Source organism: Choloepus didactylus, chromosome 15 (assembly GCF_015220235.1).
Source record: "Choloepus didactylus isolate mChoDid1 chromosome 15, mChoDid1.pri, whole genome shotgun sequence".
NCBI lineage: Eukaryota > Metazoa > Chordata > Mammalia > Pilosa > Megalonychidae > Choloepus > Choloepus didactylus.
Genome location: NC_051321.1, coordinates 17089736 through 17117064, shown reverse-complemented (window position 1 = coordinate 17117064; position 27329 = coordinate 17089736). Strand labels below are relative to the sequence as shown.

Below are 27329 nucleotides of genomic sequence, written 5' to 3'. Positions count from 1 at the left end.
TCTCATTGAGAGGGTATGAAGTTTTTCTGAGAATGAGACCCTCCTATGAGGCCTTTAGAATTGGTTCTTTTCCCCTCCTGTCCAGCAGGTGGTGCTTGCCAGCCCACCACTCCCCCACCAGTGTAAGGAGGTGTGGAGACTTTAGTTCTCCTTGTAACTCTGATCCTGTCAGGGGTGTGGCTGACTGAAGCCAGAATCTGAATTCCAGCCCCTGGCATCTGAGTTCCCAGAAGAAGGACTGCCAGTTGAGCTGGACCTCCCTCCACTCTCCCAATCCTCAGAACTCCAGTTGTCTCTCAGGGGCACTATTCCCTTCTCCCCTCTCCTCTTTGGGGCATCTCCAGCTAGATTTCTTGGTCAGGCTGAGTTGCCAATTAAAGACAGGGGTGGAGACCTTCAGAAGTGAATAAGGAACTCAAAGATGCTGTGGGTACTCTGTCTCCCCCAAGCCCAGCCTAGTCCCTCAACCTGGGCTTTCCAATAGAAAATAACCACTTATGTTACTTTTAGATTAAAGAAAAATAGAAAAGAAAAAAAAAGAGAGAGGAAAAAAAAGAAGTCTCTTTTAAAAGTCTTTCCCCAGTCTGGAAGTTTTGTCAGTGTCAGAATAGAGCATTTAAAGATATACTTTGGGCTATTGTCTGATAATTACTCTCCAGCAGCTTCAGTTCCACCCCAGCTGGGGGCTATTGAAATACAAAAAGATAAGGGATCAGTGAGAAGCCAGAAGGGACAAAATGTAGGGGGAAAAAAATGACTTTTTTGGAGCCTGGGAATGGGTGCCCACTTTTACGTGCCCCCACTTCTCGGAGCTCAGCCCTTGTTTATCACCCCCAGCTCCCAAAATTAGTTAATTAATTTGTTAATTAATTCTGCAGTTGAGGCTGGGTTGAGCCCCCCTTCTGGCCCTCAGCAGATTGCTGTTTCTGTTTTTTTTTCCCCCTTTCAGACAGCCAGCAGCAAGACAGTCTGTGAGATCTGGGTGGGGAGGGGCGCCAGACCCCTGGTCTGGGGAACTTACAATGTTTGCTGCGATCTCAGCTTTTCCTCCAATTCCAAACTTGCATCTGATGTGTGACTGATTACTGGAGACCCCCAAAACACTGTTTCATATAGTTCTTGGGTAATTGCCAGCTGCTCTAGGGGAGAGATGAAATTCTGCACCTAACCACTCTGCCATCTTGCCCCGCCCCTCTACTATTCAGTTTTTGTTACATAGCTTTAATTTTTCAAGTTACAGAAAAATATTCCAACTAAGCTCCAATATGTCATTAATACTCTTTTTAATATTTGTTAATTCTCCCTTTTAAAAAAGAGAACATGAACTCAGTTGTAATTTTGGGTCTTAGTTGATGATAGCTAGAATGGAACACATGAATTCTGAGTCCTTAACATTTAAGGCTTTTCTGAATTTGAATAATAAATTTGCTTAAGTCTTATTAAAAATCCCTTGGTTTGGTAAGTAATATTTTTTTTTTTTCCGTTTTTGGGTTTTGACACAGGTCTTTTATACAAATCTATGGCAGAAACAGAATTGCAATTCAGGAATTTTCTTCTGAAAGGCATAATATATGAAATACCTTACTAGATCATCCAAAGTTTATCCAGCCAATATTTGGTCTCTAAAGCATTTTTTGTGGGCATTCATGCTTACTCTCCACAATAGCACCTCTAAGAGTTAGGTATATACGTTGCAAGCATCCTTCTCTCAGTAACCTCTGATGGATCTAATAGTCAGTGTTTTTTCTGAATGTTTATTAAACTTGTGTATTTTTAAGTTATACAATTACCAAAATTAACTCTTTTATTACTTTGAAATAGTTCTAAACATTTCCATGTTAACATGATTTAGAAGAAAAGAAGTTAGAAGACCTGGATTTTAGTCCTGGGTTTGTTCCTAATTAGTTATATAACTATTTTCAAGGCATTTAACTTCTCTGGACCTCATTTTATTCTCATTTATGTAAGTAGTACTAAATAGCCCTGAAGTGTTTTCTTATTTTAAATAATACTGGTAGAATTCATGATCATAGTCTTGTTTGTCTGTGTTACCAACTTCCATGTGATTTTATAGATTTGGCCGTATGTTTTCTAATTTCTTTCTTCTTAGATGGTAAAATATTAACTACCCCATTTCCTCTTCCCCCAATTTAAAATTTTTTTCTCAGTTCCTTTGGTAATGTAAATTGCACCTCTCTTATCTTTCTCTGTTGTCCTCTTACTTAAGATATGGGTGATGAGAACGGCACCACATACCAAAGGAGTGCTTAGATATAGATATAAGATCATATTTTCTGTTTTATTTCTGCTACTTTTTTTTTTTTAATACCAGTATTTCCAGAATTTTTTAGCCATAGCATTTCAAAATGTCTTTGAGGCCATCCTTTTCCTCTGGACTAGTCTATCCCTAAGCTCTTTACCATTCAATATCTTCTTGGATAGAGATTTCACAAGCTGTCTCTCACCTTGAGCAAGTTCTTATAGCTAACATAAATCTTGCTTTCTGCAATATAAGTTGAATTTATTTCCTTTTTCTTTTCTCTGTGGAGATGGGAACTGCTCCAAACTGGAAATGGTGCTTTCTTATGAGGGCTAGTAGTGAGCATAGTAGAAAGATTATTTCCAGTCCAGTGTCATTTTATCTTTTATATTAAAGTTGCCTGACTTCCATTTCAATATTCATGGCCTCAGAAGATTCTATTCTTTAAGGCCCAAATGAAGTAATAGTTGTGTATCTATTATTATTGTTTTTTATTTCTTTTGCCATTTAGAACCAGATGAGCTACTAAAATAAAATATGAGTTTTCAAAACCCATATGAGGAATTTAGTAAATTTGTATTTCATTTGGTGTAACTATAGTTATGGAATTAGGTTTTTTGCCTATGGTTTGTTGACTTTCTCTCATTATTTTAATAGTTATATTATACACATGATTTGTTTATCTATATCTTCCTTATAAGTTGTGGGAACAGAAACCCATTCTTTAAAACAAGCAATCTTGAAACAGACTTCAGTGTGTGTATTCAAAAAGCTTTGGTACCTAAGCTTGGAGAAGAAAAAGAGAATGAATGCATTCTCTGCCCTTGAGGAGCCTATAGTCTTATTGGGGAGAGAGACTATAGAATTTCAAAGCACTTATAAAATAAAATAAGAGAGTGCCTATAAAATAAGATGTTTAATGTGAATTCAATTTTGCAATTTAAAGATTAATACAGAAAATGTTACATACCTACTATATAGAATTGTTCTATTAACTAAGTGCCCTAAAATGCCTGCTTAGTGTCGGAAATAAAGCGGTACCTGTAAGGGAATAAACGCTCTCTCGGTTCTGGAGGAGAAAAGAATTTATTTACGATCTTGCAAGATAGGGCATCCAGCCAAATACATGGAAGGCTGGTGCACCAGAGGAAGAGAATGGTGACCTTTAAATCTCCTACTCCTAATTCGCAAGTCTCTCCCCTGTTTCCCCATTGACTGGGTACTACAGAGGTTACAGCCTATCCGAGAACACTAACTAATTCATCTTTTGAGATTTTAATTTGTACAGCCAATCCCAGAGAGCCAACTAGCTCATTATTGAGATTTTGAACTGATCAGCCAATCCCAGAGAGCCAACTAGCTCATTATTGAGATTTTGAACTGATCAGCCTATCCCCTCCAAATTTTTATTTTTATTTTTTTTGCTGTGAGTTCCCGCCTCTGATATTACCTCATATCTCTTTACATTCCAGTAACTATGGTTACTTTTCCATATAAGGAGCAGGCAGATTCTCTCTTCTCTTTGTCTGGGGCTTGTTTAAACTGGTTTTGCCTCCATTTCCCTTATTCCGTGTTGTCTCTATGTGAAAACGAAACTTATTCCTTCCTTACAGATTCCCTCCTCTTTCTTTTTAAACACTTTTAGTTTTCACATTTTAGATTCTCAAATTTGCTAAGGGCTTTTTCACATTCCTCATCATAGGGATCTTTCTTATTTTTGATTCTAGTGGTTTTGATGGGTTTTTGAACTAGCCTTTGAGCACACGGGATTATGTAGCACCCAGCTGTTATAAACATTTTGGCTGGAATGATAAGGAAAATTAAAATAGATGTTGCAATTCCTTTCCATTTCTTGAACCAATTTTCCAACCATTCTTTGAGTGGGTTGTTAATGCTAGAATTCTTTTCTAGTTTCTGAAATAAGGCTGTTAAGCCTTGTAGGGCTTTGGTGATAGTTCCATTAGATGCAGTATTATTGGGGATGAATGTGCGACAATTTCCCCCAACTATAGCACAGACACCTCCTTTTACAGCTAGCATCATGTCTAGGTCCATTCTGTTTTCCCATGCCATTCGGCTAGTGGCATCTAACTGTTCTGCTATTTCTTTAATGACATCCCTGGTATAGTTGATAAATTTTAGCTGATGATTGACATTTTCATTGATGGTGACCCACCAGAATAAGGATGATTTAAATTCTGCAGCTACTTGATTTTTAGCTTTAAACTCATTAGGAACTTTCTGGGGGAACCCCTATACTATCTACAAACATCTTTTTATTGAAGGAACTAGGTACATTTTGTACATTTTTCTTTTCTCCTTTGCCTTGGGTTGGTACTTTCTTATTACTTTCAAATGCCAGGGTAAATGAGATAGCCAATTGAACCAGAGCATAGGTTCCTCCCCACCTTTCAGGTAGTGTTGGCCAGAGGATGCCCTTCCCACAGTACCACCAGAGGTCTGCTCGGGGTATAGTTAGGCTGGAGAAGTTGCCAGTACTATCCTTGCTCACATTCCACACCTGTGTACACAGAGCCATGGTACCAAGATCCTGCAACCCTTCTTCCCATCTGGAGAGACAGGCAGAGTGGTTTCTGGGACCAAGGTGAGACGCTGGTATGGCTTTGACACTTCCCTTCTGGACTGGAGGGAAAAGGGAGGACAACGTACTACAACTTTCACCAGGAGTAGCATTTTGAAAGAGGAGTGTTATACATTTAAACTCCCTTTCATGCTTTTTCATCCCCAAGGGGAAGGGCATAATCTGAACAGTGGGTTGTTTGGTTGTACAAGCATAACAGTCACTTCTGTTTAGACTCTGGATGGTATGTTTGCCCCATTCTACCCAGGCATTTGTATTTCCATAACCTGTCTCTATTTCTGTGGTTTGCTTTAAGTCTTTGGCCTTAAGTATTCTAATGACCTTGGGGTCAATTTGAACTGGAGAGTTAAATTCCAGCCAAGTTTCCCTTAATGGTTTTTCCTCCAACTGGGTAAGACCCATCCCTCATACTGTGTGGTCCACCAAGCAGTGTTCCAAGAATAACAGGGGTTAGGTGTCTCATAAGTTTTACTCTCAAATGTTCGCCCCCCCCCAACAATCTTGCTTTCTATTTGAACAGTCTGCTTACATAAATGCTTATATTCCTCCCTCAGTTGTTGCTGATGTTTTAGATTTTTACAGCTCATTACTTGACAGACATCAAATTGTACATTTTGAGACTTTAAGCCTTTGACTACACTTATAACCAGCTTAGCAGAACCTGTTACTCCTTGAATATAGAACATTGTGATCAGTATAAGCAATTTCATCATTAAGCTATACACAGAGCACAATGCAAACACAGGGTTTAATCCAGCCCTCCCTCCCTCCTAGTATGTTCTTTCAACTGTTGCCTATTTAAAGTGATCCTTAGGGGATCTGAGGTAGGAGTCACTTTCCAGGATTCAGGTTGAGTTGCTGGATACTTATCGTCTGGTTCAGGCACTGGTCCCTTCACTCGTGTGTAATGAGTCCAGCCTCTTTCTGCCATTTGGGCTGCCGTCTCAGTTGTCAGCAAGACTTGATAGGGTCCTTCCCAGATCGGTTGAAGTTCGGATTCTCTCCACGACTGGATCAGAACCCAGCTGCCAGGCTGATGTCGATGGGCAGCAAATTCAAGAGGCGGGGTCTGAGCCAGCAGTCCACGGTGCCTGAGAGATGATAAAGTAGAAGACAAGGCCAGTATATAATTCTTAAGAAAAAGATCCTTTGTGTCTAGGGAGGGGAGCTCTCCAGTCCTCCTGGGGAAAGGCAAACCAAAAAGCATTTCATAAGGGGAAATTCCGTTCTTTTCTAGGGTCAGTCCTGATTCTTAGTAGAGCTATAGGTAAGCACTTGATCCAAGGTAACTTTGTTTCCAAAACTAATTTAGAAAGATGTTTCTTTATGGTTTGATTCATTCTTTCCACTCTCCCAGAGGATGGTGGATGCCAGGGAGTGTGGAAGTCCCAAGTGACACCCAGGCTTCTCATGACATTCTGCAATACACGGGAGGTAAAGTGACTGCCATTATCAGAGTCTATATTTTCCACTAACCCATAACGGGGAATGATTTGTTCAAGGATAGCTTTAGAAGTTCCCAATGCTGTAGCTGAGGATAGAGGGTAGGCTTCCACCCATCCAGTGAGGTGGTCGACAATTACCAAAATATATTTTAAACGACCGATTGGTGGCATTTCAGTATAATCAACTTGAATGCTCTGGAATGGTCTCAGGCCTGGCTCTCTTCCCCCTTGTACCTGTTTTCTTAAAACCTTTTTATTAATTTTTTGACAAATTATGCACCGTTCACAGATTTGTTTAGCAACTGTATAAAGGCCTACACATCCAAATTGTTTAAGTACTACATCACACATGGCTTGTACCCCCCAATGACTCCCCTGGTGTAGGACTGCTAATATCTCCCTCATTATTTGTTTATTTAACATTTGTTTGCCATCTGGGAGAAACCATTTCCCCTGATCATTTAAGGTTGCTCCTAACTGTTTCAACTCTTTTACTTCTTTGGCAGAGAATGTAGGGACCCCAAATTCCTTAGGGATAGAGGGTATTAGGACCATTATTTTTAAAGGGGGGTAGAGAGAGGCCTCCTTAGCCTTTTCATCAGCCAACCTATTGCCTTTTGCCTCAAAAGTAGGTCCCTTCTGATGTCCATTTATATGCACCACTGATATTTCTCTAGGTAAGAGTAGATTGGTTAATACTTGTTTCACCAATTCCCCATGAACCAGTTCTTTTCCTTTGCTATTGATTAATCCCCTTTCTTCCCAGATCTTTCCAAAGGTGTGGACTACCCCAAAGGCATACTTAGAGTCAGTGTATATTGTACCATCCTTTCCTTCTAATAATTTGAGGGCTTGATTTAGTGCATACAACTCACAAGTTTGAGCTGACCACTTATTGGGCAATCGGCTAGCTTCTTTTACTTCACAAGTTATCCCATCTACAGCTGCATAGCCATTGTGCCTTTCTCCTTCTAGGACTTTGGAGGACCCATCTATGAACAGTCTTTCCCCCGAGTGCAGGGGAAGATCCCTTAGGTCAGGTCGGACTCGAGTTTGGTATTCAATTAGGTCTAAACAGTCATGCTCAGGGGTCTCTACTTGCTCTAGGCCCCTTCCAGAGGAAGGAGGCTGGGTTTAGGCTATGATCTGTTGTTAAGACCAAATCATCTTTTTCCATTAGGATTGCCTCGTATGTTAAGATTTGGGAATCAGTTAACCATTTCCCTGCCCTTTGAGACAGAATAGTTCTCACTTGATGAGGAGTACTAACTACTAATGCCCCTCCAAAGGTTAATTTCCTGCTTTCTTCTACTAAAAGGGCAGTTGCTGCAATGGCTTGAACATACCCAGGCCACCCCTTAGAGACTGGATCTAAAACCTTTGAAAGGAAAGCCACCGGCTTTCTTTGGCCTCCCCAGATTTGGGTTAGGACCCCCAAAGCTTTTCCCTTATCTACTGTAACAAACAGGTGAAAGGGTTTTTCAAGGGAAGGAAGTGCTAGAACAGGAGCTTGCACCAGTGCCTGCTTGAGTTCATTTAATGCCTTTATTTCCACTTTCTCCTGTTCTATCTTGTCAGGCTCTTCCTCTAGTAATTTTTCGTATAGCCCTTTAGTTCGAGATGCAAAAGAATCTATCCACAATCTACAGTACCCTACCAATCCCAGGAATTTTCTTAGCTCTCTTTTTGTTTGAGGAAGAGGCAACTCTACTATGGCCTGGATCCTTTCTGGATGGATTTTTCTTTTTCCTTCACTTATGAGGTGGCCTAGGTACGTAACTTCCCTTGCTACAAATTGCAGTTTACTTTTAGATACCCTTAATCCTTGTTCCCCTAAAAAGTTCAGTAGATTTTTCGTAGCTTGAGCCACCACTTGCCTTTCTTTACCTGATATTAATAGATCATCTACATATTGCAGAAGGGTGATTTCAGGTGGGACTGGAAATTTTTCCAGTACCCTCTCTAACTCTTGCCCAAAGAGATTGGGGGACTCCGTGAAACCCTGAGGTAAGACCGTCCATCTGTATTGCTGCTTTCGCCCATTGAAGGGATCTTCCCACTCAAAGGCAAACAGGTCTCTACTTTCTGGATCAAGGGGACAGGCCCAGAAGGCATCCTTTAAATCTACTACACTAAACCACTTATGATGGAAGGGAATTTTACTCAGGAGAGTGTAAGGATTAGGAACTACAGGGTGTCGAACCTGGACAATTTTATTAATGGCCCTTAGATCCTGCACCATTCTCCAGCTACCATCTAGTTTCTGAATGGGGAGAATGGGAGAATTAAAAGAGGACATACAGGTTTCCAAGAGTCCATCTCGAAGGAGACCCTCAATGATGGGTTGGAGTCCCTGTCTTCCTTTAAGAGGAATAGGATATTGTTTCTGGCACACGACCTCCCCTTCCATTTTTAACTTGATTTTAATTGGGGGAATTTGCAACCCTCCCCTGTTTCCTTCTTTTACCCATACTTCCTCCTTAATGTCTTTTTCATCTTCTTCAGTGAGCAGGGCCAAAACCTCAATCCGTCCATTCCTTACCTCTAAATCCAGTCCCATAGGTATTATTAGGTCTCTTCCTAATAAATTACTCCCAGCTTCTGGGATGTGCAACAAGGGAGCTATGATTTGATTATTTTCCCAACAAATGTTAGTAGGTTCAAGAATGGGAACTTTAAATCCCTCCCCTTTTACCCCTGTGACGGTGAGGGAACTGCCAGAGAGCCTGGCCCCCTTTGGAAGATGATTTACAGAGGAGCAAGCTGCTCCAGTGTCTACCAAGAATGTAATTTCCTCTTGATATGGGCCCACCTTTAAATTTACTAAAGGCTCCCGGTGGGCTTCTGAGATGAGGAGCCTCTGACTCTCCTAGTCTTCAAAATTCATTAGCGGTATAACTCGACCCTCCTTCTGTAAGTCTGGTCACTCCCTTTTGAAATGGCCAGGTTTTTCACAATGATAACACCCTGCAGAGTTCTGCATTTTCCTTCCTCCTTTTTTTTAAATCAGCCCAGCCCCCTCCCCTATCTCACCTCTGTCTGCATCCTCCATTTCCTGTTTCTAATCTTTTCTTGACCAAGTGGTCAACAGTGGCTATCATGACTTTAGCCTACTGCTTTTGTTTTTCGTCCTCCGTTCTTACAAATACTTTCTGTGCTTCCCTTAATAACTCCTCCAATGGCTTATTCATCCATCCATCTATTTTCTGGATCTTTTTCCGAATATCAGGCCAAGATCCCTTCACATAGCTGACCTTTAACATTCCCTGGGCTACAGGGTCATCAGGGTCCATACCTGAATATTTCCTTACTTGTTCTCTCAATCTTTGTAGATAAGCAGAGGGAGACTCATCTTTCTCTTGATTTACCTCAAAGGCCTTATCCAAATTTTGAGATTTGGGTACTGCCAATTTTATTCCCTCTACAATGAGGTCTCTGAGATCCTTCATTTGTGCCCTATCCTCTTTATCATTATTATCCCAATCAGGGTCAGTATTTGGAAATTTTTGCTCTGCTGCCATCACCCCTTGCCCTGGCGGGTGTTGCCTTTCCCATTCTTTCATAGCAGCCCCTCTTATCATTCCTCTCTCCTCTTTCATAAAGAGGATGTTTAATATGGACATAAGTTCAGACCACGTGTATAGGCTAGAGCCTAGGAACTGATCTATTTGCTCAGCCAGCCCCATTGGGTCCTCTATTAGCAATTTCATCTCCTTCTTAAAATTTCTTACTTCTGCACTCGTTAATGGGGCATTTACATACCCGACTTCCTTTGGCCCCGTAGGCACCTCCCTCAAGGGGTAAAGGGATTTAACGGGGTGATGTTCCCTTACTCTCTTTCCTTCAAGAGTTTTTGGAAATGGAAAATTCTGTACATCCTTTTTGCACTGTGTCATTTCTTTCCTCAACCATTGATGGGTCATATCTGGTGGGGCAGTTGGCGCCGATGGGCCGCCTGATTCCCCTGGAACCTGTGTGGACTTTATTAGGTCCTCAGACTCTAACAATCTCTGCCCTGGGGGAGGAGGGGAATAGTAGGGAGGAGGAAGGCTTAATAAGGGGTCCCAGGGTTTAGATTCTACCAACTCATCTTCCAAGTTTGGGTTTTTATCTTTCACAGGGTAGAGGGGAGTTTTTTTGTTCTTTAGCCAGCACGTGGCGTAATCAGACACCTCCTTAGAAAAGGGTTTCTTCTCATTAACATAAATTACAAAGTTGGCACAGAGCCAGTCCTCCTCTGTCTCATACTTTGGCCAGAATACATCTGGTGGTGAAATGCTTTCTTCAGTCCAAATGTAACAACAATATTTAATCATTTTCTTTTTGTCCTTTCCCTTGGTCTGATCGCTATTGGTCCAATATTTTAACATCCTACCTAGTGGGCTATCTGGAGGGATGTCCCCGAGGGACTCTATAGGTGCCCCCTTTTCTTCTTCCCCGGCCGGCCAACTGCCTCTATTTCCCATCCTGAGTCTTGTCTGGGCTTCTTTCTCTCAGTTCCTTTCGCTTCGTCCGTCTCTGGCACTTTCCCTCGCGGGAGAAGGGAACCGCAGATTGAGACTCCACACTCGCTTCATGCAGTATGTCGCACGTCTCAGTCACACACAAGCAGCTCCAGACTCATCAGGAATTCCTGACCACCAAGGCAATATATTACTTTTCTTACCTTGGTTCGTACACGGAGTTGCCTGGTCAAACAGAGGCAAGCCTTTCCTTTTCCCCCTTTTCTCATCCACAACCGGCAGATCCAAGCGTCTGGTCTCGGGCCCTTTAGCTGCCAGAGATGGGCCCCCAATGGTGGAGTCCGAGACCGCTCAATCAGCGGGGCGCGCCTTCCCTTTGTCCACCTCGGGGGTCCCCCTCGGAAGCTTCGGATCCCGGACGAGCCTCCAAGTTGTCGGAAATAAAGTGGTACCTGTAAGGGAATAAATGCTCTCTTGGTTCTGGAGGAGAAAAGAATTTTTATTTATGATCTTGCAGGATAGGGCGTCCAGCCAAACACGTGGAAGGCTGGCGCGCCAGAGGAAGAGAATGGTGACCTTTAAATCTCCTACTCCTAATTCGCAAGTCCCTCCCGTTTCCCCACTGACTGGGTACTACAGAGGTTACAGCCTATCCGAGAACACTAACTAATTCATCTTTTGAGATTTTAATTTGTACAGCCAATCCCAGAGAGCCAACTAGCTCATTATTGAGATTTTGAACTGATCAGCCAATCCCAGAGAGCCAACTAGCTCATTATTGAGATTTTGAACTGATCAGCCTATCCCCCCCAAATTTTTATTTTTATTTTTTTTGCTGTGAGTTCCCGCCTCTGATATTACCTCATATCTCTTTACATTCCAGTAACTATGGTTACTTTTCCATATAAGGAGCAGGCAGAATCTCTCTTCTCTTTGTCTGGGGCTTGTTTAAACTGGTTTTGCCTCCATTTCCCTTATTCCATGCTGTCTCTATGTGAAAATGAAACTTATTCCTTTCTTACACTTAGTACATTCTGATTTGTTTCTTTTTTTTTGTTTTTATTTTGAAGGTTCAACAATTTTCTGAAAAATCCTTCTCCATACAGCTTTTGAAAACTCGTGAAAATACCTTAGAGAGACAGTGCAGTGAAATTTCAGATCAAAGGAATATGCTTCTTCAAACCTTTGTAAGTCTCTGGCAATTTAGAAAAATCTATGTCTCTAACTTTGTCAAAATCATTTAACTTTACTTAGGTGTACTTTTAGAAAACTATCCATATGCATGTTGGCAGATAGTCCTGTTTCAGATGTGCAAAAGTATTAAGAGCTATTTAAAAAACAATTGGTTGAAATGTACTATACCAACACTACGAGTCAACAATTGAGGGGGTTGGTTAGGGATATGGGAGGATTCGAGTTTCCTTTTTTTTTCATCTTTCACTTTATTTCTTGTCTGGAGTATTGAAAAGTTTCTAAAAATTGAACAAAAATTAAGTGTGGTGATTGATGCACAGCTGTATGAGGGTACCAGGGGCAACTGATTGTACCCTTTGGATCTTTGGATAATTGTATGATAGCTGAACAATCCCAATAAAAATTAAAAAAAAAAAAATTGGTTGAGTTACTTTTGTTTGAAAGAATTCTATTGGCAGGAAAGCAATTTAGAAGTTATTGCAATTGTAATAAGCATAAAAGAAACTGATTTGAATCCTTCAGGCTTGGAGACCCTGGTTTTCATACTTTTGCCAGGCAGAGAGTTTCACACTTTAGGCCTATTTATGGGTGTGGGTGAAAGGATGGACTTTGTCTTTTTATCTTAAGTCAGAGCTAACAGATTGAATGCTTTAAAATGACACAGTTTCTGAATGTGGTTCATAATTAGTTGAGATTTCTTAAAAAATCCAGTAATGTTTTTAGCATCAACAAAAGGTTTAGGTTCTAGCATTGTGAAAAGATTTTTGGAATTTTTATTTCTACTCCATGTTGATATTTTCATAAAATGTAAACTATTACTTAGAACTGAATTTTAAAAAATTTCCTTGTATTTTCCATCCTCTCTTTCCCCAACTTTCTTAGTTTTTTTTCCTTTGATTTTAGATTTGCATTTTCAAGTTTGGTCGTTTAATTATTTTATCACCTAATTTTATATTGCAGTGACAAATTGTCATATGTGATTATAAAGTTTAATACACAAATAAACACAGGTATTACAATGAATGGTGGGATTTCCATATCAGTAATTCTTCCAAAGCTTTAAGAATAAGTCTTTCAACTGAAGATGGTTAGTTGGTATTGTGTAACACCTTCAGTTTTTTTTTTTAATTAAGTTTTATTGAAATATATTCACATACCATACAGTCATCCATGGTATACAATCAACTGTTCACCGTGCCATCATATAGTTATGCATTCATCACCACAATCTATTTCTGAACATTTTCCTTACATCAGAAAGAATCACAATAAGAATAAAAAATAAAAGTAAAAAAAGAACACCCAAACCATCCCCTCCCATCCCATCCTACTTATCTTCAATTTTCAATTAATATTAATGGCAGAGTAAAGCATTTTATATTATGAAGTATAATTTATACTTTGGTTGTTAATTTCAAATGATTGCAATTTAAATCACTAAAGAAAATTGCTGCTGCAACTAATGCCTATATCTGATATTTCATGTCTATTTTTCAGGAGGCTACAAAGAAGAAAATGAAAGAGGAAGAGGAAAAATTCATTAAAGAAATTACAAATTTCAATAATGAGTATGAAATAACAAAGAAAAGAGAACTTCTCATAAGAGAAAATGTCAAGATTGAAATATCTGACTTAGAAGACCAAGCAAACATGTTGGAAAGGGGTATGAATACATAAGACCTCATTTATCTGGCATTAATGAGAAATATTTATTTTCATCAATAGATTGTCTATAAATTAAATTTTTCATAAACAGATTGTTCTGTTGTATAGCTATTCTTACACTTTTGTTGTAATCATCCTAATGGCTATTTATCTTCTATTGTGAGCAGTCTTAAACTCTTTAGAAGTAAATGGGACAAGAGTATTTGGTCATTCTTTCAAAAAACAATATCTGTTTACTATCTGTTATGTAATAAGCACAGTTTTCCATCCTGGGGATATAACCCAAAAAGTGGAGGAAGCAAATATTTAAACAGATATTTACAGTAAATGTGATGGAAGCTTAAAATAGGGGCTAGGACTGGTGTTGTAATCCTTGTTTTACCATCAATCCAGTATAAACTAATAAATAGAGTTTCACAGAAGGGTGGAGAGATTTTCATTTCAGGAACACTATTCTACAGGTTATTATAGTCTATGGTAAGAACTAAAGCACTGCCTAAGAGAAGAGGGGATGAATTCAAGAGATGTTTAGAAAGAGTGACAGGATTTTGTGACTGATTAGATGTGGACAAAAATAGGACAAGAAGGTTAAATCTCAGTTTTCAAACTTAAGAGGTTTTGCATAATGATAATATCAGAAGGAAGAGTATTAGTGGGGAAGGTCTGTGTGAATTATAACCTTTTCTGGACAAAATGATTGAATTTCTTTTAAGGTACTTTTAATTGGTGATGTCTATGGGATATAGAGGTGAGATGCCCAGGTAGCAGGTGGAAATTTGGTTGTGAAGTTGAGGAGAAAGATCAGAGATAGAAAATTAGGTTTGGGAGGATAAGTGAATCCTGAGCTGTTGGTGACATCATTGAGAAGGAACATGTAAAGGGAATATTGAAGACCAAAGACCAATGAAAGAAACCTGAAAAACACAGCAGTTAATAAAAGGAAGAAAAAAAGAATGACAGAGTAGTCAAAGAGGGCAAAGAGGAGAACTACAAGAGAGTAATATTTTGGAAACAAAGAGCAAAAAAGGTTTTCTTCAAATGGATGAATGAATTTTGAGAGTATTATCATGGAGAAGAGTGGGAGAAAATTGAAAATAATGGATTGAGGAGTGAGCGCAGGTTGAGGAAATAGAGAATGCAAATATAAATGATACTAAATGGGAACTGAGTTTGCTTTTTTTGTTTGTTTTTTTTTTTTCAAAGAGAGAAAGAGATTTATTGCTAGTCACGGAGCAGGAGAACAGATGGCTTATGGGTCCAAGATCTGTCTCCCCAAACAGCAGAAATTCTGATAGTTTTATAGCGTCCAAAGATGGGCAGGTTTTAGGATGATGAGTATAGTGGCCCCAGATGATGTAATTATAAGTGATCTAATTGTTGAGTATGCGCAGATTGATTATGTGATTAGTCACAGAACATATGTAAGAAATGGTAGGCTTAATATGATGCTGGGCCTGATTTTTAGTATGATAATGAGGTATAGGTGACTTGTAGGTTAAAGTTTAAGCTACTGCGCATGTCAGGCAGGCTCATTTTGGTTAGATCCGGCCTCGGTTGTCAAGATAACCTTGGACTTGGGGTGGGTTAGTTCTGGGCTGACCCAAGACCCTTCATTAATAAACCTTAGGGGCTGTTTTTAGTGAACATAAGACTCCAAAGTAGAAAAACTGTATAAATGGGTACAAGTGAAGGTTAGTCACAAGGTTTTTATAATCGCAAGGGCACAAGATAAAGGCTATACAATCATTATCAGAGATCAAGGCCGCTGGATTACAGTTCAGATTTCAGATATTTCCCTCTGTCTACTATTAACATATCAGAAAGTAAAAAGGAATATCTATGTAATAATTCAGTAATCATCATCAGTCCTTAAATCCTAACTTCTTGGTTACAATCTTCCTTCTCATTTGATAATTTTCCCTCAGTCTTGAGGGATATCTGGGCGATGACTCTTCTGATTGCTCTGTGCTGGAAAGGGGCATCAACATTATGGATCAGAGGGATGAAACTGGTCGTTGTTCTTTCTTGGAGAGACTGGTGCTTCTGGGTTTCAGAACTTATCTGGCATAGGAACAATCTGGAGGCTTTAAGTCTCTGAGAAACAAACTTACTAAGTAATATTTTTATAGCGCCCAAGGTTCTTTAGGTTTTCAGGAATACTGTTGGTTGGGGTTTGCATATTGTGGCGGTTTGTAATCTCTGGCTGAAATTTGCATAAGAGTAGCCTCCAGAATGACCTCTCAACTTGATTTGAAATCTCTTAGCCATTGAAAGTCTGTTTATTTCTTTTCCTCCTTTTGGTTATCCAATTCCATGATGCCAGGGCCAGGCTCATCCCTGGGAGTCATTTCCCATGTTGTCAGGACCAGACTTACCCCTGAGAGTCACGGGGAACTGAGTTTTAAAGGGAAGCCTTTCTGAAATGTACTGTTCCTTTATACCTTTATTAAATGAAGAATAATAAACATATTTAACTTTTTTATTACCTGAGGCTATCTTTATGAATAATTTATTGTTGGGCTTTCCATATAACAATTGCTATTATTATTGTGGGTGGTAATTATTAGGTTTGTACCATATAACAACCACCATCCTAAATATTACAAGTGCTGAAGTCAGGCTGACTGAATTTAAATCTCGACTTTACTGCTTAATAGCTGTGTGAGTTTGGGCTAACTGCTTAACTCTTCTTTGCCTCAGTTGCCTTATCTGTAAAAATGGAGGATAATGATAATGACCTTACAAGGTTGTTGAGAGAATCAATGAAATAATATTTAGACTCTTACGATGCTGCTGGGTATATGATCAAATCCTTAATAAATATGGAGATTATAGTTTTTAATTAGTCTCATTTTATACGTAAAGGACTTGAGGTTCACAGAGATAAATTACTTTGAGAAGAGAATGTAGGACAAAAGTTCTTCACCAGGGGTTCACATAATAATCTGGAAGCTTTTAAAAAAGATTAAATATTTGAGTCTCATCCCAGACCTATTGAATCAGAATATCTGTGGATGAGGAACAGAGAAAAAAATTTTTTTCTCTTTTCCTTTTTAAAGTCCTCTAGGTGATTTTGATGTGTTCCCTTATTTAATAAACAAAAGTGTAGAATACAAAGTATTTATCATAGGCGGTACTCTGAAACTAACTTCCTTAAAAAGTCATGGATGGGTGTTCTGTTTCTGATTTGGAGAAGAGAGTCCCTAACAAACAGATCCACCTACAAATAATAGCTTTAAACTAGGGACCAAATATAAAAACAAAACGAACAATTACCCAAAAGCTCTGTAGAATGATCAAAGGCAACCTGGTTTCGGGGAGGAGTTATATGTGGAGCAAGAGACTAAAGTGGAGAAAATTCTTCTGTGTGTGTGTGTGTGTGTGTGTGTGTGTGTGAGAGAGAGAGAGAGAGAGAGAGAGAGAGACTGACTTTGCCCTGAGGGCTGATGAAGCCACAGGCCTGGCTGTGTAGGGGTTGCTGAAACTCTGATAGAAAGCTCATTTTTCTTGTCACAGGTTCAGAGGAAGAAGTTCTGCACAATCAGGGCTGTGGGAGTTACAGATGAGGCTCCTTAGCTGTAGTTCCTTACATACTCCTTGAGTATATTTCCAATTAATCTGAAGACCTCAACCTAAAGAAACTAGTTACATTCCCCTCACACATCCGATATACTGTGGTGATACAGGCATAGTATAATCACTATAGTCACCTCTGTTCATGAACACGCAAAACAGGAGTAACACAAGAGTCATTGGTTCATAACACGTCTGAAATTCAGCCAGACAAATGGAAATTCCTTAATTGAGATTCAGTCCTCCTCCTGCCTGGGAATGATTCTCCATGACTCTTGGCTCTACCCTTTATGCTCTTGCTTCCAATCTCTGTGTCTTTCTTGCTTTTACATGAAGAAGTCTTTCTTGCTTTTTACATGTGTTTGCAGCTGCTAGTTTTTTTCAGTCTGTTCCCTGCCTGTAGAAGTTTGGTTATCCAGCGTTCCCTTTTTATTTTTAACGGTTTCTACCTTTCAGACTAAGCTCACCGTTTCTTCCAATACACTTCTTTGAAAAACTTTGAGGGTCTTGTGTGAATCTTATTGAGTTTCATTCCAATAGACAAAACCGCACCTATAAATCTCCGTACAACTTCAGCTTCTGCTGAAACGGCTGAGAAAAAATGCCCTTAAGCTATTTAGTAGCCCTATAGTTTCACTGAATGGTTCTCTGAAACACCACCTTGGATCTTCCCAAGGTCATAATGGAAGGGTTTACATTTAAATACTTGGCTTCATCTTTAGACTATGATTTCCTAAGAATGCCATTTTTTCCTAGTGGGAGTCCTGATTGCTGGCGATCTTGAAGAATGGCTAACACAGGTATTTTTCTATTTATTTTATTTTTTACGTTTTTATTTTGAAATATTTTCAAACATACAGGAAAGTTACAAAAATAATGCAAACCCCATACAGAGAACTACAACATACCTTTATCCCCTAGATAACCAGATACACCAATTTAAACTTTTTGCCACATTTGCTATATCTATCTGCTGTCCATCTATTATCAATCCATTTTCTGAACACTTGAGTGTAGGTTGTAAACATCATGCTTCTTGAACACTTAATATTGCTGTGTACATTTCATAAGAAATAGGATATTCACCTATGTAATTACCTTAAGTGCAGTAATCAAGTTCAAGACATATAACCTTGACGTAAAGTGTGTAGTTTATATTCCAATTTTTTCATATGTCCCTCTGAGCCTTTTCTCCTCCCTTACTAGATCTCATCCAGGATCATGTATTGAATTTAATTGTCATTGTCTCTTTAGTTGCTGTTTTTTTTTAAAAAATTCTGGGAACCAAATACAATATAAATTTTTCCCATCTCAACCACTCCCAAGCAGACCATTCAATGGGATTCATCACATTTGCAATATTGTGGTACTCTCACCACTTTCCATTACTTCCATTAAAACTTTTTTGTCTCCCCAAACAGAAACCCTACATCCATTATGCATTAATTCCCTGTTCTCCCTGCACCCCTCCTGCCCCTGGCAGCCTATACTCAAATTTCTGTCTCTATGAGCTTACATATTCTGATTATTTTCTTTGCAGTTACCATGGGGCTTAAATGTAATGTCCTAAATCTATAACTGTCTTGTTTGCTTAGATACCAACTTAGCTTTAATAGTATACACAAACTGTGTTCCTTTATACATCCACCTCCCCACCTTGATATACTTCTTGTCAAAATTATAAATTATATTAATAAACTCTGAGCCTCAAACAATTGATTTATCATTACATTTTTTTAAACATAGTGGGAGATTTTAATAAATTTTCTTAGTTTATGAAAGAATAAGTAGACAAAAAAAAAACTAAAGATAAAGATAATTTCAACAGAATAATTGACAAAATTGACCTAAGAGCCTCATATTGGATACTGTACCAAAAAAACTGCAGAATATACATTCTTTTCAAGAACACATTGTACATTTGCAGAAATTGACCATATATGAAATGTAAGACACATCCTGCAGACTATGTTATTTGCAATTAAGCTAAAATCAATTTTTAAAAAGTATTAAAAACAACTGTATTTGGAAATTAAGATATATACTTCTAAATATCCCATTACCTAAAAAAGAAATATAAAAATTAAAAAAATATTTTGAGTAGTAACAAAAGTATTGAATACTAAAATGTGTGAGATACAACAAAAAAAGTATGTAATAGGAAATACATAGACTTAAATGCATACATTAAATAAGACTAGTACTGAAAATTAATAAGCTAAGCATACATCTAAAGTTAGAAAATTTCATTCATGTTTTTGTGTAGCTATAGCTTATTTTAATTGCTATATGATGTTACATTGTTATATACCGCAATATATTTATCTATTCTCTGTCAAAGAGCATTTAGGTTGTTTTCACAGTTTTGCTATTACAGTGTTGCTATGGACTTGATTATAATATCTCCTGCAGTAGACATTTAAGAGTTTCTCTTTGGTAAATATCTAACTATAGAATTGTTAAAGTGCAACATCACAAAATAATGCCAAGCTGTTTTCTTAAGTGGTTATACTAATTTATATAGCAGTAGTGAATAAGAGATAGTCTTAGCCACATCCTCTCCAACACTTGGGTTGTTGGACGTCTGAATGTTTGCCCATCAAATGAATGTGAAGTGTGAAATGGCATCTCCCTGTGGTTTGGAAATTTATTTTGCTATCACAGTTGAGTCTTAATTTCTCTTCATGTATTTATTAGCCAAAATTTTTTCCAGTTCACATTTTTTGCTGATTTTTCTGTTGGATGGTTTATTTTGTTCTTTTTACAGTCTTGATACAATTCTTTTTTTTTAATTCATTTCTGTTGAGATATATTCACATACCATGCAGTTGTACAAAACAAAGCATACATTCAATTGTTAACAGAACATTATATAGTTGTGCATTCATCACCAAAATTAATTTTTGACATTTTCATTACTATACACACAAAAATAATAAGAATAAAAATTAAAGTGAAAAAGAGCAATTAAAGTAAAAAAGAACACTAGGTGCCTTTTTTTTTTCCTTCCCCCATTTTTCTTACTCATCCATCCATAAACTAGACAAAGGGGAGTGTGGTCCATATGGCTTTCCCAATCACATTGTCACCCCTCTTAAGCTACTTTTTTATACAATCATCTTCAAGATTCATGGGTTCTTGGTTGTAGTTTGATAGTTTCAGGTATTTACTGCTAGCTATTCCAATTCATTAGAACCTAAAAAGTGTTGTCTATATTGTGTGTAAGAGTGCCCACCAGAGTGACCTCTCGGCTCCTTTTGGAATCTCTCTGCCACTGAAGCTTATTTCATTTCCTTTCACATCCCCCTTTTGGTCAAGAAGATGTTCTCCATCCCACAATGCCAGGTCTAGATTCCTCACCGGGAGTCATATTCCTCGTTGCCAGGGAGATCCACTCCCCTGGGTGTCAGATCCCACATAGAGGGGAGGGCAGTGATTTCACCTTTCAAGTTGGCTTCGCTAGAGAGAGAGGGCCACATCTGAGCAACAAAGAGGCATTTGGGAGGAGGCTCTTAGGCACAATTATAGGGAGGCCTAGCCTCTCCTTTGTAGCAACAGTCTTCCCAAGGGCAAGTCCTGTGGTAGAGGGCTCAGCCCATCAAACCACCAGTCCCTATGTCTGTGAGCACATCACTGACCATCGGGGTGGGGAAGCCCAACACCTATGCATTCTCCACCAGCTCCTCAAGGGGGATCTGCATATTTTTTTCATTTTTTTTTAAATTAACTCTTTTTTTTATCAAGTATATTAAAAAAACTAAAAAAAAAAAAACATACAATTAAAAAAAAGCATTTCAAACAGACTGTAACAAGGGAGTAAGAAAAAGATAACTAACCTAAGATAACTACTTTACTTCCAACATGTTCCTACTCTACCCCAAGAAAATAACCTAATATAGCAACATTTTTGTGAACTTGTTCCTACCATACCCATCAGAAATTAACAGACCAAAGCCATTCCTGGGCATTCCCAGAACGTTAAATTTACCCACGATAGCTTATCTCTTCTTATTAGGTTATCATTCCCCCTTCCTTAATTGCTTTCGATCGCTAGTTCCTCTACATTCTACATTATAAACCATTTGTTTTACATTTTTCAATGTTTACATTGAAAACAATTTTTTCTTTTGTTGCTTGTGCTTTGGGTATAAGGTCTAGGAAGTGGCCCCCTAATACAAAGTCTTGAAGATGTTTCCCTACATTATTTTATGGGAGTTTTATGGTACTGTCTTTTATATTGAGATCGCTGATCCACTTTGAGTTAATTTTTATGTAGGGTATGAGATAGGGGTCCTCTTTCATTTTTTTGGATATGGATAGCCAACTCTCCCAGCCCCAATTGTTGAAAAGAGTGTTATGTCCCAGTTCAGTGGCTTTGGGGGCCTTATCAAAGATCAGTCAGCTGTAGATCTGGGGGTCTATCTCCGAATTCTCAATTCGATTCCATTGATCAATATGTCTTATCTTTGTGCCAGTACTATGCTGTTTTGACAACTGTGGCTTTATAATAAGCTTCAAAGTCAGGTAGTGTAAGTCCTCCCACTTCGTGTTTCTTTTTTTAGAGTGTTTTTAGCAATTCGAGACATCTTCCCTTTCCAAATAAATTTGATAACTAGCTTTTACAAGTCTGCAAAGTAGATTGTTGGAATTTTGATTGGGATTGCATTGAATCTGTAGATGAGTTCGGGTAGAATTGACATCTTAATGACATTTAGCCTTCCTATCCATGAACATGGAATATTTTTCCATCTTTTAAGGTCCTCTTTGATTTCTTTTAGTAGAGTTATGTAGTTTTCTTTGTATGGGTCTTTTACATCTTTGGTTAAGTTTATTCCTAGGTACTTGATTTTTTTAGTTGCTATTGAAAATGGTATCTTTTTCTTCAGTGTCTCTTCAATTTTTTCATTTCTAGCATATAGAAACATCACTGACTTATGTGCATTAATCTTGTATCCTGCTACTTGCTAAATTTGTTTATTAGCTCTAGTAGCTGTATAGTCAATTTCTCAGGGTTTTACAGATATAAGATCATATCATCTGCAAACAATGACAGTTTTACTTCTTCCTTTCCAATTTGGATGCCTTTTATTTCTTTGTCTTCCTGGATTGCCCTGGCTAGCACTTCCAGCACAATGTTGAATAACAGTGGTGACAGTGGGCATCCTTTCTTGTTCCTGATCTTAGAGGGAAGGCTTTCAGTCTCTCACCATTGAGCAATATGCTGGCTGTGGGTTTTTCATATATGCTCTTTATCATATTGAGGAAGTTTCCTTCAATTCTTACCTTTTGAAGTGTGTTTATCAAAAAGGGATGTTGGATTTTGTCAAATGCTTTTTCAGCATCAGTTGAGATGATCATTTGATTTTTCTCTTTTAATTTGTTAATGTGTTGTAATACATTGATTGATTTTCTTATGTTGAACCATCCTTGCCTGCTTGGAATGAACCCCACTTGGTCATGGTGTATGATTTATCATTACATTTTATGTATTTGTCTTTTAAGTTCTGTAGAAAGTAACAAGTATGGTTACAAACCAAAAATACAATACAATACTACTGGCATTTATATTTACCCATGTCATTTTCCTCACGAGAGATCTTTACTTCTTCATGCAACTTCAACCCATTATCTATTGTCCTTTTCTTTCAATCTTCAGAAATCTTTAACATCTCTTGTGGAGCAGTCAAGTGATGATGAACTCCCTCAGCTTTTGTTTATCTGGGAATATCTTGATCTCTCCCTCATTTTTGAAAGAGTTTTTCTGGAAATAGAATTCTTGGTTGGCAATATTTTATTTTCAGCAATTAAATATGTCATCTGACTGTCTTTTCTCCTGAATGGTTTCTGATGATAAATTGGCAGTTAGTCTTTTTGAGGCTCCTTTGTAAATGACATGTTGCTTCTCTCCAGAATTCTCTTTATCTTTGGCATTCAGCAGTCTAATTATAATATGCTGTGGTATTGATCTATTTGTGTTTATTTTGTTTGGAGTTCATGGAGTGACTTGAAGTTGTATATTCATGTCTTTCATTAAATTTGAGAAATTTTCAGCCATTATGTCCTTGAATATTCTCTCTGCCCCTTTCTCTCTTTCTTTTCCTTCTGGGACTCCCACAAAGTTTGTATTGGTACATCTGATGGTATCACACAGTTTTCTCAGTCTCTGTTCACTTTAATTCATTCTTTCTTCTTTCTGAGCCTCAGACAGAATGATTTTAATTGCCTTATCTTCAAGTTCTCTGACTTGTTTGCAAACTCCAATCTGCTGTTGAACCTCTATAGGGAATTTTTAATTTCTGTGGTTTTGAGCTCTGGTTTATTCTTTTTCATAATTTCCACCTCTTTATTGATGGAAAGAGGTTGATAATGTCTTTGTGGTCATCTTTTGTTTTCTTGATTTCCTTCAGTTCTTTGTCCATGTTTTCCTTTAGCTCTTTGAGCATATTTAGAACCATTTTTAAAAGTCTTTGGTATGTCCCTGATTGATCATCCACATTGATGGTTTCTAATGCTTTAATCTTCTCCTTTGCCTGCACCGTTGCTTCCTGTTTCTTTGTATGTTTTGTAACCTTTTGTTGAAGCCTGAACATTTTGATATTTTTTGTTATTGCTGAAATTTAGACTCTGTGGCATCTGTTCTTAAGCTTGTATCTGGCTAGTGTTATGATTGAGGTGTTTTTGAATGCCAAGAGCTTTAAAAAAGGGGTGGGGGGAGGAAGGGGTAAATATCTTTTCCAGTCTTTGCAGTTGACCTATGTAAATGCTGTCTTTTAGGGCTTACCCATACAGTAGGTTGCATATTGCATGAAATAGCTCTAGGCCAAATTGTAGGAGCCACCATGAATTTTCCCTGGAATATGCATATGATCCTAGGAATTCCCCCATTTACAAAGTTGCAAATGACCCCTCTTCACCAGGAAACAGTTTCCTCAGGGTCTTGGGCACTGCACAGTGTCATACAGCCAGCAGTCCCTTGCCCCAGGCAGCATGACTTGACTGCTCTTCCACAGTGTTCTGTAGGTGCAATCCCTGAGCTACCTTCTACAGGCAGGGCAAGCTCTGAGGGAAAGTCCCTCAGGCTACCATGAGAAAGACTGGGCCAGACATACATGTTCCCAGCATGTGCATGGGGGCCCCTCTGCTCACTCTGGAACCTCTGGGATCTGCATTGGGAACATGGCCCGGCTCCATACCAAGCTGATGAATATTAGAGGAGGGACCAGCCAGGGCACCATGAGATCCTACTGCTTTTAAGAAGTCTTCTTGATATGGTGCTTTCCCTGTTACTTCAATCCTTTAACTACTTTCTTGGGCCCTGAGAAATATATTTATTGCCAATTCTTGATGGTTGTTCAAAGCTTCTACAGGATATGAAGCCCTGAAGTGTCCCACTCCACCATCTTGATCAGGGACCTTACAGGGTTATTTTTTTCCTGGGACAATCACTAAGAAAAACATGTAAAGACACATAGCTGCAATAACAATATGTAAATTAAGGAGTAATCTTAAAAATATTTTTATAATCCAAGAGAAAGTGGGAAAGGAGGAACAGAGAAAAACAACTGCAGATAGCAGACAGAAAACAACTAATAAAATAGTAGGCCTAAATCCATCCATATCAAAAATTACAGTAAATGTTAATGGATTAATTACTCCAATTAAAAGACAGAGCTTGTCAGAATGAATATAAAGTCAAGACCAACTATATACTCTCTAGAAGGGACACAATTTAAAGATACAAAGAGATTGAAAATAAATGGATGAAAAAAGATATACCATGCCGTAAGAAGGCTGGAGTGACCATATTAAAATATAGTATAATCTAGTTAAAGTTGGAGACTATTACAAAGATTAAGAGGGACATTTCATAATGAAGAAAAGATCAATTCATCAGGAAGACATAGCAAACATCAATGTGTATTTGCCTAATAACAATTCCCCAAAATAACTGCAGCAAACATCTACAGAATTAAATTGTCTTATGGGGTTTATAATGTATATATGGGTAGACAGTACCAAAATCATAGGATATTTTAACAACTTTCATTGAACAATTAGGCAAAAAGTCAGTAAAATCATGGAGAACCTGAACAACACTAGGAAACCATCCTGACCTAATGATAATTATGGAACATTACATTGAATTTGCAGAATGTACATTCTTTTTCCATGCATCTGCTACATTCACCAAGATAGATTATATTCAGAGCCATACAGCAAGTTTCGATAAATTAAAAAGATTGAAACCATACAAAGTATGTTGTCTGACCATAAAAGATTAAATTAAAAATCAGTGAGAATAAGATATCCAGGAAAACCCCAAATATTTGGAAATTAAGCAACACACTGTAAATAATCCATGGATCAAAGATAAAATGACAAAGGAATTAAGAAAATATGTTGAACTGTGTGATAGTACAAACACATGTATCAAAATGTGTGGGCTGCAGCTAAAGCAGTGCTTAGAGTGTGTGCCAGTTTGGATATATTATGTTCCCCAGAAAAAGCCATGTTCTTTAATGCAATCTTGTGGGAGAAGATGTATTTAGTCTTGATTAGGTTGAAAACCTTTGGATTAAGTTGTTTCCATGGAGATGTGACCCACCCAACTGTAGGTGATAACTGATTGGATTATTTCCATGGAGGTGTGGCCCTGCCCATTCAGCATGGGTCTTGATTAGTTTATTGGACTATTAGATCTCAGACAGAAGGAGCTCAGTGCTGCAGCTGAGAGAGTCATTTTGCAGATGGCCATTGAAAGTAGACTTTTGCTAGCCCAGAGTTTGCCTGAGAGAAATTAAGAGAACAGTCCCAGATGCTTAGAGAGAAATGTCTTGGGAGAAAGCCATTTTTAAACCAGAACCCAGAGCAGATGCCAGCCACATGCCTTCCCAGCTGACAGAGGCTTTCTGGACTTCATTGCTGTTCTTCAGTGAATGTACCCTATTGTTGATGCCTTAGTTTGGACACTTTTATGGCCTTAGGACTGTAACTTTGTAACCAAATAAATCCCATTTATGAAAGCCAATCCATTTCTGGTATTTTGCATAATGGCAGCATTAGCAAACCAGAACAGAACTTTAAATGCTTATTAGTAAAGAAGAAAGATCTGAGATCAAAGATCTAATGTTTTACCTCAAGAAGCTAAAAAACAAAGAACAAAGTAAACCCAAACCAAGCAGAAGGAAGTAAATTAAAAAGGTTAAACAGAAATCAAAGAATGGGAAAACAGCCAAATTCAGGGGGAAAAACAATACACAAAGCCAAAAGCTAGTTTGTTTAAAAGATGAACAAAACTGATAAACTCCTAGCTGTATTGATCAAGAAAAAAAGACAGAAAACATAAGTCACCAAACTCAGGAGTGAAGGAGATGTTATAGATACAGATACTACAGACATTATGATGATAATAAAAGACAGTTGAACAACAGCATGGCACCAAATTTGACAACTTATGTATAACGGATAAATTCCTTGACAAACCCCAGCTACAAAACATTCATTCAAGAAGAAATGGATAACTCTATCTATTTAGAGCATTGAACTTGTAGTTAAAAATATTCCCACAGACCCGACTCCCAGGGTTGTAAATCTCCCTGGCAACGCAGAGTATGACTCCCGGAGATGAATGTGGACCCGGCATTGTGGGACTGAGAGTATCTTCTTGACCAAAAGGGGGATGCAAAATGAGACAAAATGGTTTCAGTGGCTGAGAGATTCCAAATGGAGTCGAGAGGTCACTCTGGTGGACATTCTTATGCACTATATAGATAACACCTCTTAGGCTTTAATGTATTGGAATAGCTAGAAGTAAATACCTGAAACTACCAAACTCCAACCCAGCAGTCTGGACTCCTGAAGACAATTATATAATAATGTAGATTACAAGGGGTGACAGTGTGATTGTGAAGACCTTGTGGATCACACCCCCTTTATCTAGTGTATGGATGAGTGGAGGAATGGGGATAAAAACTAAAGGACAAATGGGGTGGGATGGGGGGATGATTTGGGTGTTCTTTTTTCACTTTTATTTTTTATTCTTGTTCTGGTTCTTTCTGATGTAAGGAAAATGTTCAGAGATAGATTGTGGTGATGAACGCATAACTATGTTATCATACTGTGGACAG

The 27329-nt window shown here is 38.2% G+C and overlaps 1 protein-coding gene across 1 annotated transcript in view; it reads left to right on the top strand.

Moving 5' to 3' along the window:
- The window catches only part of CCDC172 (coiled-coil domain containing 172), a 120938-nt gene that overhangs the window by 36113 nt on the left and 57496 nt on the right, over window positions 1–27329 (top strand). The window contains exons 3-4 of the mRNA XM_037803877.1: window positions 11841–11957; window positions 13462–13627. Of these exons, the coding sequence (XP_037659805.1) occupies window positions 11841–11957; window positions 13462–13627 (283 nt within the window). The remainder of the gene's footprint in view (window positions 1–11840; window positions 11958–13461; window positions 13628–27329) is intronic.